Source organism: Mauremys reevesii, linkage group 5, assembly GCF_016161935.1.
Source record: "Mauremys reevesii isolate NIE-2019 linkage group 5, ASM1616193v1, whole genome shotgun sequence".
NCBI lineage: Eukaryota > Metazoa > Chordata > Testudines > Geoemydidae > Mauremys > Mauremys reevesii.
Window position 1 is genome coordinate 83,911,901 of NC_052627.1, and position 21,071 is coordinate 83,932,971.

Genomic DNA, 21,071 nt, shown 5'->3' on the forward strand with positions numbered 1-21,071 from the left:
ATCACCACCACCACGATTGCCATGATTTGGAATTCTTATGCCCTTCAATTATTCAGCAATTTTATTCCCAACTTACATGCATGAGACGTTAACAAGCAGGCCCTTCTTATAATCCATGCACGTGCATACAAGGTTCAAATCCCAGTTTGAAGAAACCTATGTTTTCAGAGCTTACCAGAGATGACCCCTGCTGTCAAGGTGGCAGCAACTGGTGTCTGCCTCTTACTCACTTTGGCAAGAAACCTAAACAGTAAACCATCTCGTGCCATGGCAAACAGAATTCGGGGCAGAGGGAACATAGAGCCGAGAAGACTAGAACAGAAAAATTTAAAGTTCAAATACACATTATTAAAAGCACTGTGTTCTACTGGTAAAGTCAAATAAAATGGGAGGCTAGGAAAAGCTTATTTTCATGTTGTTTTGTTCTTTTCAACCTGTGCTTCCAAAGCACTTGAGGTTAACACAAAAAATACACTCTGTGGTAGGAAAAAGGTTATTTTACCTTGAGACAATCATATTTTATTCCTTCAGTCAAAAGCAAACCAAAACTTGCCTGACAGTACTGGATTTCCACATACGCAATGTGTGAAGCAGTGCACCTTTCCTTACAATAATCAACTCTCAGTCTCACCTGCTACTGCACCCGATGACAAAGTAGCAATAACTGGAGTCTTCGTTTTGGAATTGATTTGAGCTAGACATTTGAAAAGCAACCCATCTTCCGCCATAGCATAGATTACACGTGGCATTGGGAAAATGGATCCAAGAAGACTGAGTAAAAAGCAAACACATGCAACATGGCAAAACACAATTCGTGCAAGGTTATATCATAGAAAAGAGAAACAATGCTAATTAATGGCATGTTTCACTGAAAACAAAATGTATGATGCTAAAAATATTATAGACCAAAGATACTACAGTTTGGACACAAATAGATTTATTTTGTTTCTGAAAACCACTAGAAGTTTTGTTCACAATTCTGTGGTAATGCAATTGCTTCACTGGAAACAGTAGTAAAATAGCTAAACAACTTTTGCCATCACTGTAGATCTTGGGATACTAGTGGACCAGGAGGATGGCCCTGGTAACACTAGCTATGCAATTAAGCATTATTGTTCCTTGAAAGATTGTCAGTCAGCAACAGTGAATCACACAAGCAGTAACACATTCTGCAGCTCCTTATGACAATGTTAATCAATAGTAACTCAAAGTAAACACCACACAGTTTACACTTAATCCTATTATTTCTTTCAGTTAAAGCACCCATAGCCAAGCTACCTTATTATTCTTGGTTTTATTTAGGGACTGAAGGTAAACTATTTATTTTAAACAGTTGATATTTTCAGAATTTGAAGAGCATTTTGAACTACAGATGACTCAAAGCTCCTCCTATATTTAAAACATTTAAAATTTATCGAGTTTCTTCCCTTCACATCAAAATAACCATACTAACAACCCCCACCAAAACAAATAAACAAAAAACCCCACACAGTATAGCCTCTGCAACAGCCATATAACTTCTTAGCCAGCTGAAACCAAGGTTTTACTATACAGCCAGTTTGCCTTTCTCGCTACATATATTACATCACCTACATATATTCAGTGGGTGTGCAGCTTTTATTTTCCACAGAAGCTAAGCCACTTTAGCACTGCTTGTGAAACGTAGCATTAAAATTAAATGCATGTGCAGCACTACCAATCACTCACACTTTACCTGGTTTTGGTGCTGATTCAGGAAAGCACTGAAGTATCTACTTAAAGTTAGCATGTGCTTAAGTGCCCTTGCCCAATAAAGATGCTTTCCTGAATCAGGGCCAAGAAATCTGAACTTGAAGAATAAGTAATATTTCTATACTGGTATCACCAAAATCTCTACATATTTTTATTGTACTGGCTTTGTAGAAGTTAATTATGTGTCTTCTCATCTCCAAACTACATTCTGGTAAATAATGGAAATCTATAAATACTGTAAACATTTTAATCTCAAATGACATGGCCCAGGAATAGGTAAGTGTTCGGATCAAAGCAATATTCCCAACATATCAGCCTACTACACCACCAAGTAAAGGAATTATAAGTAAAAGGGTTTCTTTTCATTAAAAACATTAAAGTGAGATATTACCCCTCCCAGAGGAAACTCAGGTGTTAGAAGCTTTAAAATACTTTGGAAGAAAAATTAGGAGATCAATAGTTAAAATGTGGTAACCAATGGTTTTACTTTCTACGTAAAGTTTTCTTCTCTATTGCTATTTTCTTTGCTCGAGTTTCTATTTAAACATTTGCTATTATATTTTATGGGAGACAAGTATAAAAATCATAAAACTGCTAGAATCCACTTCAGGCATCACTATAGAAAATTATAGTCCCAAAACTAACTGTACAAACACAAACTTAGTCTATATACACAGGCCTAAGATTCTTTTAGCTTGTCATTTAGAGCTCTTTCCTTTTTTATAATCTCCCACCCCAGAGCTTTTCACTCAATTATTTTCCACAATCAGTATGTTTATTTTCTATACATGACTACTCATGGACTATCTCAGTGACATCAACAGTACTCCTTAAATAGGCAAGCCTGCTTCTTTTTAAACCACTCTAGTAATGTACATGAGCTCAGTTAGCAGAAAAGGAGAATATTAAGGCTGTTCCTAAATGTAAGTATGAAGACTATTCTATTCTAAATAGGTTCTTATACCACATTACATGTGGGCTATAATATATAGGAAGATGCATGTACTATACATATTAATACATCTCACAATCTAGTCAACTCTTCTAACTAAAATAATATATTTGGTCACACTTTATATTAAGATTACATTTATAGTTTACCAATGGTTAATTATTGATGGATGTTTTCATCAATTGTTACAGAGTCCAACAGGTTGTTTACAATTATGACTTACAATCACAACTCCTACAGATAGTTTATACTGATCACATACTACTCATGTCTGTAACATGCTTATAATATTTATTAAATGTTAACCCTTAAGAAAATGTACCCTCAATATAAAAAGTGTGACCATACATTGAAATATATTGTATTTTTCAATTATCTTATTTTCCAATAAAATTAGTAGTTTTTTCTTCTTTACCTTGTGGACAAAGCACAGAGGGATCCCACTGCTACAATATACTTTGCAGGACCCCATCCAACATATTCAAATGCTACAGGAAGAGGACTTTTCTCATCTAGAAGATAGTATGGCATCATAAGAGTCAAAGCTGCTGAAACACCGAAATAGGCCATAAAACAGACAAGCAGGGAAGTCACAATTCCAATAGGTATAGCTTTCTGAGGATTCCTGACTTCTTCCCCTACGGAGGAAAAACAAACATTCTTACTCATCTAGGAAAACTTTTGCGTCTTTTACTTTAATGTGCATCAACACACAGAAAAAGGTAAGTTTTGCAGTCTAAATATTAAGAATAATAGCTTTAATATTCCATATAGAGTAAAATCAATGATACAGTATGTAACCCAGGACTTTGTAGCCAGCCATAGCACAAAAAATTAAGTTAAGCAAAATGACATTATATACGGAATTTTATCTATATATATATAAAATTCATATATAATGTCATATATATAAATAAAATACATATTTTACTTCAGAGAGGCCAAAATCTAGAATTTTCTACTTATCAATACAATTAGTCTTGGAAAGTTGCTCTGAAATGTCCCTAGCCTCTGTTTGCTAGAAGCTGGGAATAGGTGACAGGGGATGGATCACCCGATGATTACCTGTTCTGTTCATTCCCTCTGGGCCACCTGGCATTGGCCACTGTTGGAAGACAGAATACTGGGCTAGATGGACCATTGGTCTGACCCAGTATGGCCGTTCTTATGTTCTCTGCGAACTGCCTGCACCATACCTTCCCCGAGGATAAGTAAGTTGTTGATCTTTTACTGTGTTGAGCTTCATAAGTATTAATTTCACATTAGTCTAAAAGAAGCTCTAAGGAATATGCAGCTTCTGAGTTTGTTTTTTTTAAAGCTACAATGAAGCTAGTTTAAAAAAAAAAAAGGCAAGATGCCTGCCATATCAGCTTAGCAGAAAGAACTTGTGCTGATCAGTTTCCACACTCTGCCATTGCCATCGTAGCTAACTGCAGGCAAAGAGAATTTTATTCACACTGTAATTTTGTTTTTCTGTGGAATGAGAAAGCCACATTCAGGAGTGATCTCAGTCTCTTTCTAGACATGGTGACAGAGTTTAAGAGCAGAGATAGACAGACAGATACAGAGGCAGAGAGGGAAGAAGAGTAGAATATATATAGTTACACACTTTGACCACCAACTTTTTACTTCAAATATATATATATATATATATATGCATATATATATACACACAGAGAGAGAGAGAGAGAGAGAGAGAAACCTCATCTTACCAGTTGTTGCAATGCAATCAAATCCCACAAAGGCATAAAAACATGTTGCGGCACCAGCCAATGTTCCTGTAAAACCATATGGCATAAAACCACCGGCCCCAAATATGCTTGTCACGTTCTTATAGGAAGAATAATTTCTATAGAAAATTGAAATACAACAGAAAAAAAGGCATTTTTAATTTACAGTAGAAGAAATGCAGAGTATTCTCAGGATAAGGATCTTTTTACAAAGCTCTCAGTACAAACTATCTTTGTATGACGTTTGAGATAAAGATCGTCTATCACCAGATATTCATTAACAGAAAAAAAATGGATTATCAAATAAACATTATAAACCTTGGTCCTGCTCCCATTGGAACTAATGGCAAAACACCCATTTAATGGTAGAGGATCAGGTCCAATATCTTGTTGTTAATCACATCCTGTACTGCAGTTAAATAGCTATCTTTAGAAATATACACCGATAGCTTCCCAGGTGGCTAAGGCTGAGATTACTAAAAGGCAAAAAAGTAATTAGTATAAAATTTAATTCTGTTTCAGGACACAAGTCTACATTTCCCAACAAAACAGTAAATCTAAACCTGTTGCTACAATGCATAGGATACCAGAGATGCATGTACAGCAGGAGCTGTCATCAGAAGCTGCTTAAAGTAGGACCAAGAAAAATGGAAGAAAATTGACAGATGAAAAGAAAAAAAAAAAACAATTACCCTGTTTGTGTTGTGAGGTTTATGAGAGATTCTTCACTTATTTTCCAGTTGTTAGCATCTCCTTTCACAAAGCCAGAAATCATAACAAAGAGGAGAACCAAGATGTTAACAGCAGTGAAGATCTTATTCACCCATGCAGATTCTTTTACTCCAAAAGACAGAAGACCTATGAAATACAAGAGGGGTTTTTAAAGAATTAACATCTCCTTTAGGGAGTAAAATAGCATCTTTAACAATGTATACATGCTAACATGATTAATACCAATTTTAGTATTAAGTTGATACTAGATCTATGGCTTTTAGGTGGACTAGGTTAATAAGCACTTCAATATGATAAGCACTGTATAAAAACTGTAAAATAGAGATTTTTAATCCTCTCTCCCTCCAAAGTTTGATGACTGTCTTCTTGACTGACAATTCCATTTCTTATCCAGCAGGCAAAAGTGTACCACCATACTTCTTTCCTGTGCCCCCAGTCCATACACCTATGTGTAGGATATAGTCTTGCAAGCATGTGTGTGAGTTAGCAAAAAAGAGACATTCTCTCTCTCTGTAATTATTTGAATTCTCTGTCTACAGTACATATAGTTCAGGACCTGGCACCATGCTGATTTTTAGAATCTCATGTAGAAGAGTAAAAAAATTAAATTTAGAATTTTTGATAAAATAGAAGTCAAACATTTTAAATGCATGTTTTTTCTTCCATGTTTTGACCAGCTCTAATCTAATTTTATCAGTGCACATCCCAGCACTGTCCCTAATTCCTAGAATAATGGGGCCATCCCGCAGGTCTGTAGTTTTCAATCTTTTTTTCATTTGTGGACCTATAAAACATTTCGAATGGAGGTACGGACCTCTTTGGAAATCTTAGACATAGTCTGCAGACCCTCAGGGATCCATGGACCGCAGGTTGAAAACCACTGATACAGATTATTAAAATAATTAAAGGACACCCATCAATTTAGCTCCTAAACAACTTTGATTTAGAAAGTTTCTTGATCTTTTGTATTGTTGTACAAATCAGGATATAAAATAAATGTATCTCTATATAGCAGACTATTCTGTTTGTACAATCTGAACATTTTCCAAGGGAGTCCCTGCTGTGAAGTTAGACAGGGGACGGTTGAAGCCTGGTCTGTAGTTTAGCAGAATACAAGATGACAAATTGGGATGGGGCAACATGAAATACAGTAGAAAAATCTCACACCATTTCTCTGTGAAAAAAAGTATTTCCAATAATGCCACACCTATATGCTTTTCCTCATTATTTAGAGATTAATTCTGAAAATGTTAAGCTTATCAAGATAATGTCTAAATGAAATTTCTGATTCTGTTAATGGAACAAAAGACACATTCTCAGAAACTAAGGAACTATTATAGGAGCTGCTCAAGTTTTCTTTGTTGGTGGTATTTTTATTGGCAGAAGAAGTAAATTGTTTTGTAGACCTTTACATCTCCCTCTTACCCCAACCCTCCTAGAAAGAAGTTTCTCAATGGACCTAAAATGATATGAAATCCAGCATGCAAAATGTCTTAAAAATGAATCTCCATCTGTAGAAAGAAAACATGAAGGAACAGGTTACCATGGACAATTCATTTGGACAATAAAAATAAAAGTGTGTGAGTGGGGATCTTCACAAACGTCTCCTGCTCCCATGGAAGGCCATTCTCACAGTAAGAGACCTGAGCAATTGGCTAGTGTGCTATAAAGTAGGGTATGATAGTATCCATGAAACACCTGTCACTTTGCCACTCCCACTGCTGTGGCTTTGCTTAGCACTGACACTAAGCTTTGCTTAGTGAACTGTGTCTGGCACTACCTGAACTGCAAGACACCCCCAGATTCAAGTCTTCCTCCTCCTCTCTCAGTGGCAGAGATCTGCAAAGTTATTTTATTGCTGGTTCAGCTGTTCTGGGAAAAGTGACTTGAGGCCAGAAGAAGAAACAAATGGAGAGGGAAAGGGAAGGAGAGAAGTGATGTTTAAGACAAGGAGAATGACAACAGGGTTTGGAAGAACAGAAGACACAGAGAGAACGCAAATGAAGAAGGGGATAGAGAGAAAGAAAAACAATGGCCTGGCAGCTACTACCTAACTTTAAGAAGCAGTGTTTCCTGATTGATTGACAACATCTAGGAGGCCCACTTCAGATGAAGAATCGTAAGCAAACAGAAGAAAATATAGATAAGTGGAAACATTAAAAAAAATAAAACAAAAAACCCAGGCATCATTCCTTTCATCACTGAAACTCTCTCAAATTAAAGACTTTTCCAGAATTTGTCTCTCTCAGCAGCACATGGCCATCATCCAAGTTAGAATTATTATTGCTACTAATTAAATTTCTTCTGTTTGCATTTCTCACACTCTCTTGTCTTCCCCATTTCAGCCTCAATCAGTTGTACTGATTAATTTTCTCTGCACTCCCTAAGATGCTAAGATGACCAACTTTAAAAAAAAACATACAAAAATATGGATTCTAGAAATTTCTTCCTACCAGAGCCATCAAATCTGGGACATTCAACTTCCAGCAGCTGGAACTGTGTATGTATTAAAAGGGAGCCCCAATTTCTTGTCTTCTTGAGAGCTGTTTGACCACAAGACAGCCCTGATTCTCATCACTAAGGTTCACTAGATGAACAGTTACTAGAAGACTGAAGGAAGGAGGAAGCTATCAAAGACTGTCGCAAACTGTGTAAACATAAAATTGGTATTCTTGACATTTTTAGCTGTTACAAACAATGTGATTTTGCTCTTTCCTGTTACTCTGGACAAATAAAAAGGCAGACAATATTTTATTTACCAGGGTTAAAAGTCTGGAATTATTACTCCAGACTTCTCGCTAGATTTTTTATATGGTTGTCTCCCCCTCCCCCCGCCCTTCTTCTGCCCCTTTTTCTTCTTCATCTTCTTCTTCCTCTTCCAGGACCCAAACTGTAATCTTTCCTCCAGGCCATACTCCGATTTGGCAATGTCTTAGTAAGAGAGTAAAAACTGAACTGGAAATGTAACTGTCTGATTTCCATTCCGTAGATCAGCAGCCATGATGGCTAGTGTCTGCTCAGAAGGAAAAAGTAGGCAGTGCTCAGTGGCCACTAGCAAAAAGGCTAAGCATTCTCTACAGTTCTCTTCTCAGCAGCAGCATGCATGTCTTTTGAACCAATTCAATCACCCAATATAACACGGCTCAAAAAATGAAATCCTATAGGGGGATTTTGAGTATGCTAAGTGGGCTTCATGAAATGAAGTGCTTGGCTATTCCCAAATAGAAATTCAACTGGAAAAAAATTTTCAAGGGACTGTAGCAATTATAACAACTAATTTGAAACAAAAAGAGATGCATATAATTAAAAAAATAGGTTATTAGCTTGTTAAACCTACAGAAATTCACTGTAAACGACTGGCAACGAGAGGTACCGGTAGCTGAGTGGGAAGAAATAACCTTATGATTTACTGTTCTGTAAATACTCGTCTTTATTTATTTCCTCAGCCTCATTGTCAGACCAAACCCCTGTTTTCTTCCTGATGACCAAGTTTTATTTTAATTTGCAATGAAAATTATTCCTATACAATTTATATACAAAGAAAGGGGGAATTTCTTAGGGCCGGGTGATCTAAACAGTAAATGTGCCAATAAATGGCTAAATGACACTTGATGATATTCAGACAATGATTGTCATCCTATTACCTTCATTGCAGTCTGACTCCATAATGCTGCAATTCCAATAACTGCTGATAATGTCAGTAATTCACAATCAAAGGAAAAACATTTACAAGACTCAAAACTACTGCTGCTTGAAAATTAGTCCCAATCAGGTTCCAAACTGAAAACTATCCTTTCCTCAGGGCTCTGATTCATTTTTTGCTGCTTGCTTACGGCAGAGGCAAATATGCTACTGTTCATTTTTGTCAACAACCTCAAAATCTTCTGGATAAAATTTCCAAAAATACTTAATTGATTTAGGAGACAAAGCTCAGTGAGACTTAAACTTCTAAGTGCCTAAGTCTCTGTTGAAAATAGGACTTAGGCACTTGTGAAAATTTTATCTTCTATCATCTTCTATTAAAAGTAAATAATGATTAAGACAGAGAACATTAATGCATCAAAAATGCATACTTACCCACATAAGCAAAATCCTTACATTATTGAAACCTTTATCCTCAATTCCCTCCACATTATTCTTATTTTTTTTAGGCCTGGTCTACATGAGAAAGTTTCACCAGTCATGCCACCCCGTACATACACTCTTATTCTAGTCTGAAAATAAAAAAGTGTCCTTGCAGGGGATTACAGCAATATAACTACACTGGTTTAAATTCACGTTAGCTTATGCCAGTCTAATTTTCCAGTGCAGACAAGCCCTTAGTTTACTGGTTGGGTCAGGTATCTATTTTGATTGCTAACTCTTCAGGGCATGGACTGAGTCATCTATCTATCAAGTATGTAGCATACTTTTTATGCAAATAAATAATAACAAATACTATCCTTCTAAATATGCATGCCATTTCATATGCTGCATCATCAAAACATGAGTGACGTTTTCTCATGCAGAACAGCCACTCTGAATGTAAAAACTAGCCATGTTTATTTTCATTTCTGAGGGAACCAGACCCCCATGGAAACAAACTATGGTTAATGGTTCAGTTGTCTGGTGCCAGTGGCTGGGATTTCCTATTGTAAAGTGATGCATTAGTAAAGATGTAATAGAAATAAAATTATTTATTGTTGTCAAAAGAAAAATCCAGTTAATTTTACCAATTCCCACTGGTATCAAGGAGTACTGAAAAGTAATAACCTAACAGCATGCAGAAACAACCTATCCATTCTCCAGACTTGAAGTGCTGAAGGTTCACATGGGATGGATGGACTGTGCTTGTGTCTTGGAGTTTCCTATTAGCTGACACAAATTCTAGCCTGTATAATTCTTTTGAAGACTGGAAGTGGGAAAAAGTTAAGTTGTACTAAAGAAATAGCTTGCGAGGAAAAGATTAAATGAAAAGTTAAGTCAAATATCCACCTTTAGAACAACCAAAAAAAAAAATACAGATGCTGTCTAGTTATTCTCTTATTGGCCTTTCTACGTTATGGATTTTACACAAAAGTTCTCATAGCTGATTACCTCATGACTTAGATGAAGTTAAAAAAATGTGTGTATATATTTGCTTCTGATTTATAGAGCGACTATATCAATGTTCTGTATGCATTTATATTTCTCTAAAATATAAACAGTATCTTGATAAGACAAAACATTAGAACTATAATTCATCCTTTTTTATTGCTTGTATAAAGATAGGTGCAGAATCTGTTCCCTCCCTCCAATACATTCTCTATTATTAGTCACCATGACATTCCTAATGTAAAGAGATTTCTACTTCTTACCTGCCAGAAGCAATATCAGACATACTGCAAAGAAGTCTGGATACTCTGCTAGACCAGAAAAATCCATTCTGAAGTAGGTTCTGAAAAACTGGCCAATTTGTTTTCCAAGGAGTTCATCAAAGGTGCCACTCCACGCTCTTGCTACACTGGATGTACCTTCATAAAATACAAAAAATGAATAGGATTTTACACAAACATAATGGTACAACAGTTAGTACTATAGAAATAACATGTTGCTATTTGTATTTAGGAAGATACAATTATTGTTAAACAAGTGGTCTTTTTCTCCATAGATTTTATTATGGAAATTCATATCTACAAAATTATAGTATGATATATTAAGCTACAATAACAATATCCTAATTTACTGCATTAGAAGAGTTCAAGTAAACTCTTCTATAATAGCTAACTTTGATAGTATAATAATCAATAATAATTTTTCATTTAGAGTACTTTTCATTATATTATTTCATCATATTATACTTTTATTTAATCCCAAAACATTCTGAAAATTACAACTGATATAAAATTAACTTCCCTCTGTGCTGGAATGCAGCCACTTATAAGGTGAAACATGCTATGTCTTTAGCAATGCACAGTAATACCACACAACAGTTTAGGACAGGAGTTGAAGAATAATTTTTCCAGCTTGAATTACAGAAGTTTTAGTAGGCAGAATGAAATTGCCAGAGTTTGCATTTAGCCAGCATGCAAAGGTTAATCCCCAACTCTTGAAAAAACACTACAGGACCACATGCAATCAAGACCACATTTTTATATCACTCTCAAAAAGCAACATCCCCATTAGCAGAGAGTCCCCTAACATAATACTTGGATGTACTGGGTGAGTTGTGATATAAGCCATGGCCCTGCAATTGAACCTGCACATGCGGATATGTTCACCCACACAGAACATCATTAACTTAATTGACTCTGTGCTGGTGGTACCCTGTGCCTGTGCAAGGCCTTAGTTGCAGGATCACAGTACTGGAAGGAAGCATGATACTTGAATCACAAATATCACTTCTTCCCCTCTTCCTGACTTACTAAGGTCTCTCTCTGAATCTCTCCAATCCAAGCACTGACATTTCCCAGTCCCAATTAGCTTTGTATATGATGGGATATCAGCCCAAAGCTGGTATATCTGCAGGACACTACATCACTGATGGAGTTACATTAATTGATACTTACATTTCATGATTTGTTTTCAAGTGTAGTTCTACACTGATGGCACTGTACTACCTGTTTGTATCCAGAAACATTTATACTTACTGCTTTTACTCCAACTAGCCCTGCGGAGCCAACACAGCAATGAGAAACTGAATTAGGTTCTATTTCTTCTTTTGCATCATCAACAGAATTGTTTGCCACTATTTTCCAATTAGGTACACTTGTTTAAGCTGTTGAAGAGAATTGGTTTGCAAAGGCATCACAAAGTACCTATTTTGGCTTGAAGAAGCTTTATTAGAGGGGATGATGCATGAGAAGGAAATAACCCAGCTTGACTATTAGACTCCAGGGTGTGTCTGAAGTAGTAGCAATTAAGAAAAAAGAAAGAGCCCAAACCTACATTTTATTTCTAGTTTTCCCAGTCACCCCATCAGTTTTACACTGGTCTCTCAAACTTACCTATAACATATGATAAAATGAGATTCCAGCCAGTGATAAAAGCCCACAGTTCACCAACAGTTACATAAGTATACAAATATGCAGAACCAGTCTTGGGAACACGAGCACCAAACTCTGCATAGCAAAGACCTGCCATCACAGATGCCAAGGCAGCAATGAGGAAAGAAATAACAATACTAGGTCCAGAATCTGCTTTTGCGACTTCTCCAGCAAGTACATAAACACCAGCACCAAGAGTGCTTCCCACTCCCAGAGCGATAAGGTCCAGAGTGGATAAACATCGGCATAACTTGGAATCCTCAAGACTGTCCACAGTGACAATTTTTCTTCGCAACAGACACCGAACAAATGACAGAACTGGTCCACAGGGTATCATTTTGGATGTAGAACTAGAAAAATAAAATAGGTCATTAAAAAACATAGTAGGCATAATATAAACAAACCGTCACAATTTAACCTTCCAAAAGCCACTTTACTGATGGATAATACATTTTGCATTTAAACAAAATTGTGGATCATCAGCAATAAATAGTTTATCCAGAAATGTCTCCCTACCTCCTCTTTTCATTGCTTTGTTAGATTCAGTTTACTTTCTGACTTAGCTGACTGACTGGAAATGTAAAATATACTATATGACAACTGATTGTGATTACAGTTTTAATTAACTTTAAAAATAAAACCCTAAAAGATGAGAGTCTGCCAGCTAATAAAAACACTTTAGAAAGATTTTGTGATGACACACAAAAGATACTACAGGGGTTTTGGAATCTGAAGACAAGGAGAAAGATTGTTAAAGAAATATTAATTGTCTGAATGTGATTCAACATACCCTCCTTACAAGATAGATCACATTCATGAATGTACACTGTTCCATGAACGAAAACAGAATTAGTGATTTCTCAATAAAACAGAAGAGGTAGCAACCTTACCCCACTTTTGTTTTCAGCTCCCACACACTTTTCAGAAAATTTCCATCATATTTAAAACTTAACATAAGGTAAAATGAGAGCAAATAACTTATATTTTATTATTGATGGTTTGTCCTCAACCTTCCCTACAACAGAATCAAAGCGGACAGCCACCACCATATCACACAGCCTGTAAACTGCTTTACCAATGATATAATTAGGAGCAGGAGCAGCACTAATATTCCTAAGGATTTTGTATTTTCAGATTCATGGCTACAAATATCAATCTTTTATAAAAACTATTTTGATGGAGCCAGGGCAATTCATGATTAGATTCATACTACAAGGAATTTGCTTTTAAAGTTCTCTTTAGTGAAAGCGGTTTAATGTCAATTTTTGAACGGTTTGTTTCTCTCCCTTCTCCTATCAACAGCATCCCAAAAAATAATTAATTCTGGAATATTACCAAAGAATTTAACCTTGTAATTATCTAATGAAGATTTAAAAAACACAATAAAAATATGTATTTATCATACAGTAACTGTGGTTCTTCAAGATGTTGTGGTCAGTACGGATCACACTGCAGGTTTGCATGCACGAGATTGGATTGTTTTGAATAGCAATGTCCATCGGTGCAATGCACATGCCCTGTTCCTCCTCGTGCTCCTATGCCTGGGCATTAAAGGTGGAGCAGCCCCAAGCCTCCCTCCATTCCCTCACAATTCAAAGTCCTTGTTGCCAAGAACTCCAAAAACAGAGAAGAGCAGGTAGTGGGGATCTCGAAGAACCAAGTGTTAGGATATAGATATTCAGGCCTGTCTGTAAAGGCCTATACTTTAATAATTTAGGTATATGTTTATCATTTAGCTAGTTATAGAGGTATAAAAAAGAATCAAAATCAGTGTCTGCCTGTATAGGGCCTTTTCTCACTGTGAGAGTCTGAGGCCCTGTTCTTAGGCTAACTATATCCTTTTCTTTTCTTTCTTTTTCTCAGTTTACTTAATTTCCTGCTGGTAGCCTGTACTTTAAACTGACCTGACAGGCTTAATTACATGTCAATGTGGATCTCACTATAAGGAACTGGAAGGCTGTATCCCTTCAGGATGGTGGGAACGAGGAGTTTCAGCTGCATCAGTTGAATAGTGGTTGTAGTTTGGTATCCTGAATTTGACATCTGCTCTACCCAGGAGTGTCGGAACCTTGGTAGAAGTGGGGGTGCCATGAGATCCTGCCCCCTGCTCCTCTCATCCCCCCCTGAGGCCTTTCCCCCAAGCCAGGCAGGAAGCCAGAGCCGGGCAGTGTTAAGAGCCACCCAGGGAGCCCAGGCCACTATGGAGAGCCCCAGAACTTCCACCTGCTATGGGCAGGAGGCCAAGGGGCCCCAAGAGCAGTCCATCCCTGGTGTCCCCTCCCCCTGGGATGCTGTCCAGGGCTCCCCACAAGAGCGCCACCTGAGCAGCTCTTACACCCAGCTCCGACTTCCAGCCTGGCCAGGGGGTGGGGCCTCATGGGGAAGAGGCAAAACAGGAGCAGGGCCACAGAGAGGTGCTGGGCCTCATGGCGAGGGGGGTTAATGCCCACCTTAGCCCAGCCCACCGGGAAGAGACTGGCACTGCTGACAGGAGCTGTACTTTGAAGCGGGGGAGCTGATCACCTTATCACCACTCCACCCCTGCCCAAGGCTTGCAGTTTGGGGGGCAATGCAGCTCCCTGTCCCCAAACTACACCCATGTTTAAAAGTGGGTGAGCATGGCCCCCCGGCTCCTGCAGTTCTGGCACCCGTGGCTTTACTCACTAAGTCCAATGCATAATGCTTGATAAAGGTCAGTGGATTACTCCATGTTGCTGCCTGGCAGCTCTCAGAAATAGGCACATTTCTGACGGAGGCAGAGGATGTTGTTGAACAGGAAGGGTACAGCAGAGTTCAAGCATCAAGACTCAGCAACCAACTGGTAACTCGGCAAGAGACATCATGATATCAATTTTGGTATCCTCTGCAAGGAGAAGCCTTAACCTTTAGAATGCCCGGATGTGGCTATAAACAGATGGGGTGACAGTTTTTGTCAATGTAATAAAGCAGCATCCTGGGCATATGTAGTGTGTGTAATTTCTTTACGTCCTGTGCCAAATGTGGCTTCAGGAAGAAAACTGGCAGGTTGATTGACTGGTTTAGAAGAAATTCTGAGACGCACTTAGGAATGAATGTCAGGTGAGGTCGCAGCACTTCCTTGTTCCTCTGGAATGTAATATAGGGGGTTCAGCTACCAACTTCCAAAGATCACTCTCCCTCCTGGGTGAAGGGATCTTTGTGTAATACCATTGAGAAGGAATACAGCGGCATTCAGAAGGAGGAATATATCTTCTCGTTGAAGGGCAGTGCCAAAGGATGGTATGGGACTGGGACTGGCTGCCTCTTTGGTACCGAGGACATCTCCAGACACTGCTATTCCAAAAAAATCCAATCTTCTACACATGAGATGCATATGAGCCCATGATGGGATCCACACTAACATATACTCAATGAAGAAATGTACATTTGTAAAAAAGGTTGCAACTCAAATGAACGTAAATTGCTTTGCAAACTAATTACAGCATATATGTCCATCGTTGCATCGACCACTGAAAGGCAGTTATATGTGGGACAGCAAACAAACACTGTTTAACAGCATATGGCAACAAAAGTATAGGATAGAAGTGAAGAAAAAATGAATATGACTTTAGGCAAAGCATGGTAGGTAGAATACACTTGCTCAAGTTGAAGTTTGGCCTTCACATTGAAACTAACACCCCCAATCACAACTAAAGTACCAAAGGATCTTTAGTGACCATTCGTCACAAGTAGTCAGAAGCTTGGTTTTAAGTGTTATCCATAAAGGCTTGTCTATATGAACTGTTTGTGTGCAGCAAGCTGGGGTGTCCATCTACCACACACAGCCTGGTGCACACTAAAAGTTCCATGGTGTGCTCTGATCTTCCTTGCTGTGAAATGGAAATAGGCTAAAGTGCTATGGAATACTGCTGCTGTGCATTAAAAGTCCTGTAGTGTACTGAATTCGATCTATTCTCATTTCAAAGTGGGGTAGATCAAAGCACATTATGGGACTTTTAGTGAATAGCAGCAAGGTCCACACAGACTGTTAGTGTGCGGCTGGCTAACACAACACAGATTTACACCACAGCTTGCCGCAGACTAACTGTTCTTACAGACATGCCTTAATATAGCACCTCCAACCAGCCCAGTTTAAAAAACATACTGAGGCACTGATTCAGTACCAGAGCGGATAAAAATCAATGATTTTTAAAAAATAAATAAATAAATAAAATAGGATTTTTTTTATAAAATGCTTTTTGGAGGATAAAAACCTATCTAAAGATAGTTTTAATTAAGATACATTATAGCTCAAAGATATCTCATCATGGAATAGGGATTATAAATTCTAATTCTCTAAAGTATGAGACAATATATTCATGTAATGTTTAAGAAAAGTTTTGTAAATGAGTTCCAATAGTTCATGGATTAGGGACCCAATTTTATGGGGTTCCAGGGGCGTCTGTATAAATTATTTAGGTTACTCTTTTTTATCTACCCAATGGACTCAACCTAGAAGATACCATCAGACATGTTTAGTTAGTTTTAAATAAATAAATAATATATAGAGGTGAGAAATAACAGACTTCAACCCTATTGTCTCTCTGCAAATTTGTTTACACAGAGTCAATTCCTTACCTCTCTCTAAAAGTGCAAAGTTTCAAAAAGTTCAGTGAATAGAAGATTGTTGGGGGTGGAATAGATCTGGACAAGGAGAGAAAGTCTGGAGATAAATGTGAGAAGGGAGGGACAGGCAGTACAAACAAAAGCAAAACTGTTTGAGCAGCATATTCCAGAAGTTTTGAGGTCTTTCTGAGTGTAGCCTTCATTGATTTGAGATCTACCATACCATTCTCTCACTAGAGGAGAAAACTTATAATGGCAGCAGGCCGTAAAAGAGACCCAGTTTGGGAATATTTGAATGAAGTTCCTCTACCTGTGGGTAAGACAGGCATGCGTGCAAAATGCAAACAGCACAACAAAGAAATGCAAGGCCTGGTCGCCCGAACGAAAGAACATCATGAGACGTGTTCCTTCTCAGGAGGAAGCTGTGTTGAAGATGATGAAAGGAACATGTCTGAACATGCAGGATCTTCAGGTTGGTAAACTTATTTATTTCATACTTCTTTCTTAAGGACTGCCTGTCTTCCATCTAGACTATTCTTGAATTCTCATGTTTGAGCAAAAAATATAGTTGTTACTCTATGGTATTATCATTTTGATGCAGCTGTAATAAATAGGCAGATCTTCCTTTTACAATTTCACCTTTAAAGTAGTACTGAGTGTCAGTGAATGCAATGAGTAATACTAAATGAGCAGTATGGTGGTAATAATTAAATAAAACTGCACTGACTTATGTTGTTTAGGAGAATCCATCCTCAACATACAGGATTCTGAAGACTATCCACCTTCAAGATCACCATCATTTTCTATAGTTTCAGAGTTATCTGCCAATGATAGTGTTTCAGTCACATCACATATGTCACATAGTCACAGTATATCACCAGTGGCAAAAAGAAAAAAAAATCTCTATCATCCAGAAACAGCCATAGATAGTTGTGATAAGAACCAGCAGATTGCAAAAAGAGGTAACTGATGAAAAAATTACCTAGTTTGTTTATGCAACAAACTCTCCTTTCCGTATGATTGAGAACCCACACTTCATTAACATGGTTCAGTCATTAAGACCAGGATACTAGTACACCCAAGAGCAGATGTCGCAGGCAAATTGCTGGATAAAGTGTATGAAAGAGAAATTGAGCAGTGTGCAAAAAGGTCTAGAGGGTAAAATTGTTAACCTGAGTCTTCATGGGTGGAGCAATGTCCACAATGATCCTGTTGTATGCAGGGCCGGCTCCAGACCCCAGCGGGAGGGCGGCAGGCGGCTCCGGTGGACCTCCCACAGGCATGCCTGCGGAGGGTCCGCTGGTCCCGCGGCTTCGGTGGAGCATCCGCAGGCGTGCCTGTGGGAGGTCCACCGGAGCCGCGGGACCAGCGGACCCTCCGCAGGCACATCTGCAGGAGGTCCACCGGAGCCGCAGGACCGGCGACCGCCAGAGCGCCCCCCCGCGGCGTGCCGCCCTGCTTGGGGCGGCGCAATTCCTAGAGCCGCCCCTGGTTGTATGTGCTTGTATGACAACAGAAGAAGGGAATGTCTTCCTTACAGAAACAACTGATACATCAGGAAATGCGCACACACAGCAGAATACTTACAAGAAGTAGCAGTAAAAGCTATAACAAACTGAAAAAAAATTCAAATGTCTAGTACGCAGCTTGGTCATAGACAATGCTGCAAATGTATCCAAGATGAGAAGAAATTTAAAAGAAAGTGAAGAGAGTCTCAAACTAATAACATACGGTTGCAGTGCTCATTTGATGCATTTCCTAGCCAAAGACTTCACTGTTCCAGAAATAAAGGCTAATGTTGTTGAAACTGCAAAATACTTCCGTAACAACCACTTTGCAGCAGCTGCTCTGAAAAAAGTGGGAGGAACCAAGCTAACTCTACCACAAGACGCACGATGGAATTCAGTAGTGGACTGTTTTGAGCACTATAGAAAGAATTGGCCTAATCTGATGACAGTTTGTGAACAAAATTGTGAAAAAATAGATGGCACTATCACAACCAAAGTTCTCAACATTGGGCTTACAAGAATGGTTGAACACATGCTGAGTACCCTGAAGCCTACTTCTGTAGCCTTGAACGAAATGCAGGGAAATAGCTGTTTTATTGCTGACGCTGTTGAAATTTGGAAGGAACTGAGTGAGATCTTAAAAAGAGAAATATGCAATGACAGACTTAAATTGCAAGCATTAAAAAAAAACACATAGGACAAGCACTATCTCCAGCTCATTTTCTTGCAAATATTCTCAATACTCAGTACCAGGGTCAAACCTTAACTGCTGAAGAAGAGGAGTTGGCTATGACGTGGACATCCAGCAATCATCCCTCCATAATGCCAACTATAATAAACTTCAGAGCTAAGAAATATATATTTGCTGATGATGTTTTAAAGAAAAAGTCACACCAGTGAACTGGTGGAAGTCACTTAAACACTTGGATTCAGAGACTGTTGAAGTGATAATCTCACTTTTAACAGCAGTAGTTTCTTCTGCGGGTGTAATAAGAATGTTTTCTTCCTTTGGACTAATTCATTCCAAACTGAGAAGTTGTTTGGGACCTGAAAAAGCAGGAAAGTTTGTTTTTCTTTTCCAGATTATGAACAAACAGGAAAATGAGGATGAAGACGACTGAGTTAGCTGCAGAAGCCAATATTTTAAGTTTCTCATGTTGACCTGGCTGACATAGTCAATTTAATTTATATATAAACAAAAACAAACCTGATTTAAAAAACTTGAATGTTTAAACTAAATTCAAAAATTCATATGCTTGTTTTGTTAAAATATTATATGTTTGCTGTTGAAGAAAAAAATCCAGAATACATAACGTTGTTGTTTTACTTAAATAAAACAATTTAAATGTCTGTCTGGTGATGTTCTCCTCCTAAAATACCGCATGGCAAGAAAATCCTCCAAATATTAATGATTAACCTGTGGAATTGGAGATAGCTCACCTCCCAATGACTTCATAAATATCTGCTTCAATTTCCTTTGGTAAATGAAATAACCAAACAATCATTCAATTTTCTGATACAGCTGTAAAACTAATCTGAAACGTTTTCAAAATAAATCACTTAAAATATATATAGTGTGTACCTTCCAAAAATGAAACCTACATCTACCTGAGTTGTGAAGAATATGTATTAAGGTTATAACAACCAACAAGAATGCACTTTTATGTAGAAATCAATGATTAAATCAAGTCTTCCTGACTAGTGATTAATTTAAATCAAATCCACCCAGTTCAGTACTGACTGTCACCTAATGAATCAATAATACAACCTTCTGCAGCACTCTGGCTGAAGGGTATCTCCCATCTAAATTCTTACTTCAGCCTGCCCCAGCTTAGCATATAAGAGTAGATAAGATCACTGTCGGAGGCAGCATTTCGACAAACTGTTTGTGGATGACTTAAGAATTTTTCCAACAGAGACACGTTTACCACGATTACTATATAAATGCAATTGAGTTACACTGTAAAAGCCAAATCCCAAGCCTGCGGCAGGTGTAAGGGGCACATCAGTCAATCATTCATTCCTATCCAGCACCACACTGGGCTGACCCATTTTGAGAATGGATGGTTTGATGTGGAAGAGTACACTAGGGAGCTCTAAGCCCAAAAAAGCAACCCCTGCTCCCATAAGCAGCCCTCTCGTGGAGCCTGTTTTCTCTACCCTCTTTCTTCAGGCAGGGACCTAAGGAGGTTACTGAAGCCCTGGGAGGAGAGCTGCCATGGAGGGGAGAGAATGAGATCAGGATGTATCCCAGAACATGCTTTCCTAGCGATGTAGGAGCGGTTAGGACGAGGCCCCCTGATTCCTCTTCCAATTGATCTCTATCAGAAAGAAATCAGAAGAAAAAAACCCCTCTAACACTGCAACCTGATGGTCTTTATCCTTTTGGATAACTGCTCTGAAGTATGCGGAAGGATATGCCGTAAGAGGTAAACAGCCTCTTAAATGCTTTGCTGCTGACTGTCATGCACATTTCTTTCCATGCATTATCTTCTAGGATCCTGGGGGCAGGGGTGGGTGGCTGCATAGTTGTTATGCTGATAGCACTGAGGGAGCATGTTTCTGGTGTCTTTTCCAAAATGGCTGTTGAAAGACCCTTTTTTTTATAGGCTTCCAATCCTCCCCCCCCCCATCAGATGACCTCTCTTGTCAGCCTCAAACCCCATCAGGTGATCATTGTGGCCCACCAGGTGCTTTGTTACTTGGTCAACATCCATGTAGAGTCCAGACTTGAAAAACTGGTTTATCCTGGGTGACAGCCAGCTCTTTGTCCCAGGGTGCTTCCATCTGAATGGGTGATCATTAAGGTTTAACAATTATCCATTATTAG

At 38.3% G+C, this 21,071-nt stretch overlaps 1 protein-coding gene across 5 annotated transcripts in view; it reads right to left on the reverse strand.

Moving 5' to 3' along the window:
• The window catches only part of SLC7A2 (solute carrier family 7 member 2), a 110,775-nt gene that overhangs the window by 18,923 nt on the left and 70,781 nt on the right, over window positions 1-21,071 (reverse strand). For 4 of the 5 annotated variants that reach the window (XM_039542349.1, XM_039542346.1, XM_039542350.1 and 1 more), the window contains exons 2-7: window positions 12,111-12,499; window positions 10,482-10,637; window positions 5,106-5,271; window positions 4,396-4,532; window positions 3,099-3,321; window positions 632-771 (exon numbers count right to left, since the gene is read on the reverse strand). In XM_039542349.1, coding sequence (XP_039398283.1) covers window positions 632-771; window positions 3,099-3,321; window positions 4,396-4,532; window positions 5,106-5,271; window positions 10,482-10,637; window positions 12,111-12,486 — 1,198 coding nt within the window. In that variant the 5' untranslated portion in view covers window positions 12,487-12,499. Of the gene's footprint in view, window positions 1-175; window positions 313-631; window positions 772-3,098; window positions 3,322-4,395; window positions 4,533-5,105; window positions 5,272-10,481; window positions 10,638-12,110; window positions 12,500-21,071 lie in introns of all 5 variants that reach the window. The other variant, XM_039542347.1, reaches the window with a different exon arrangement.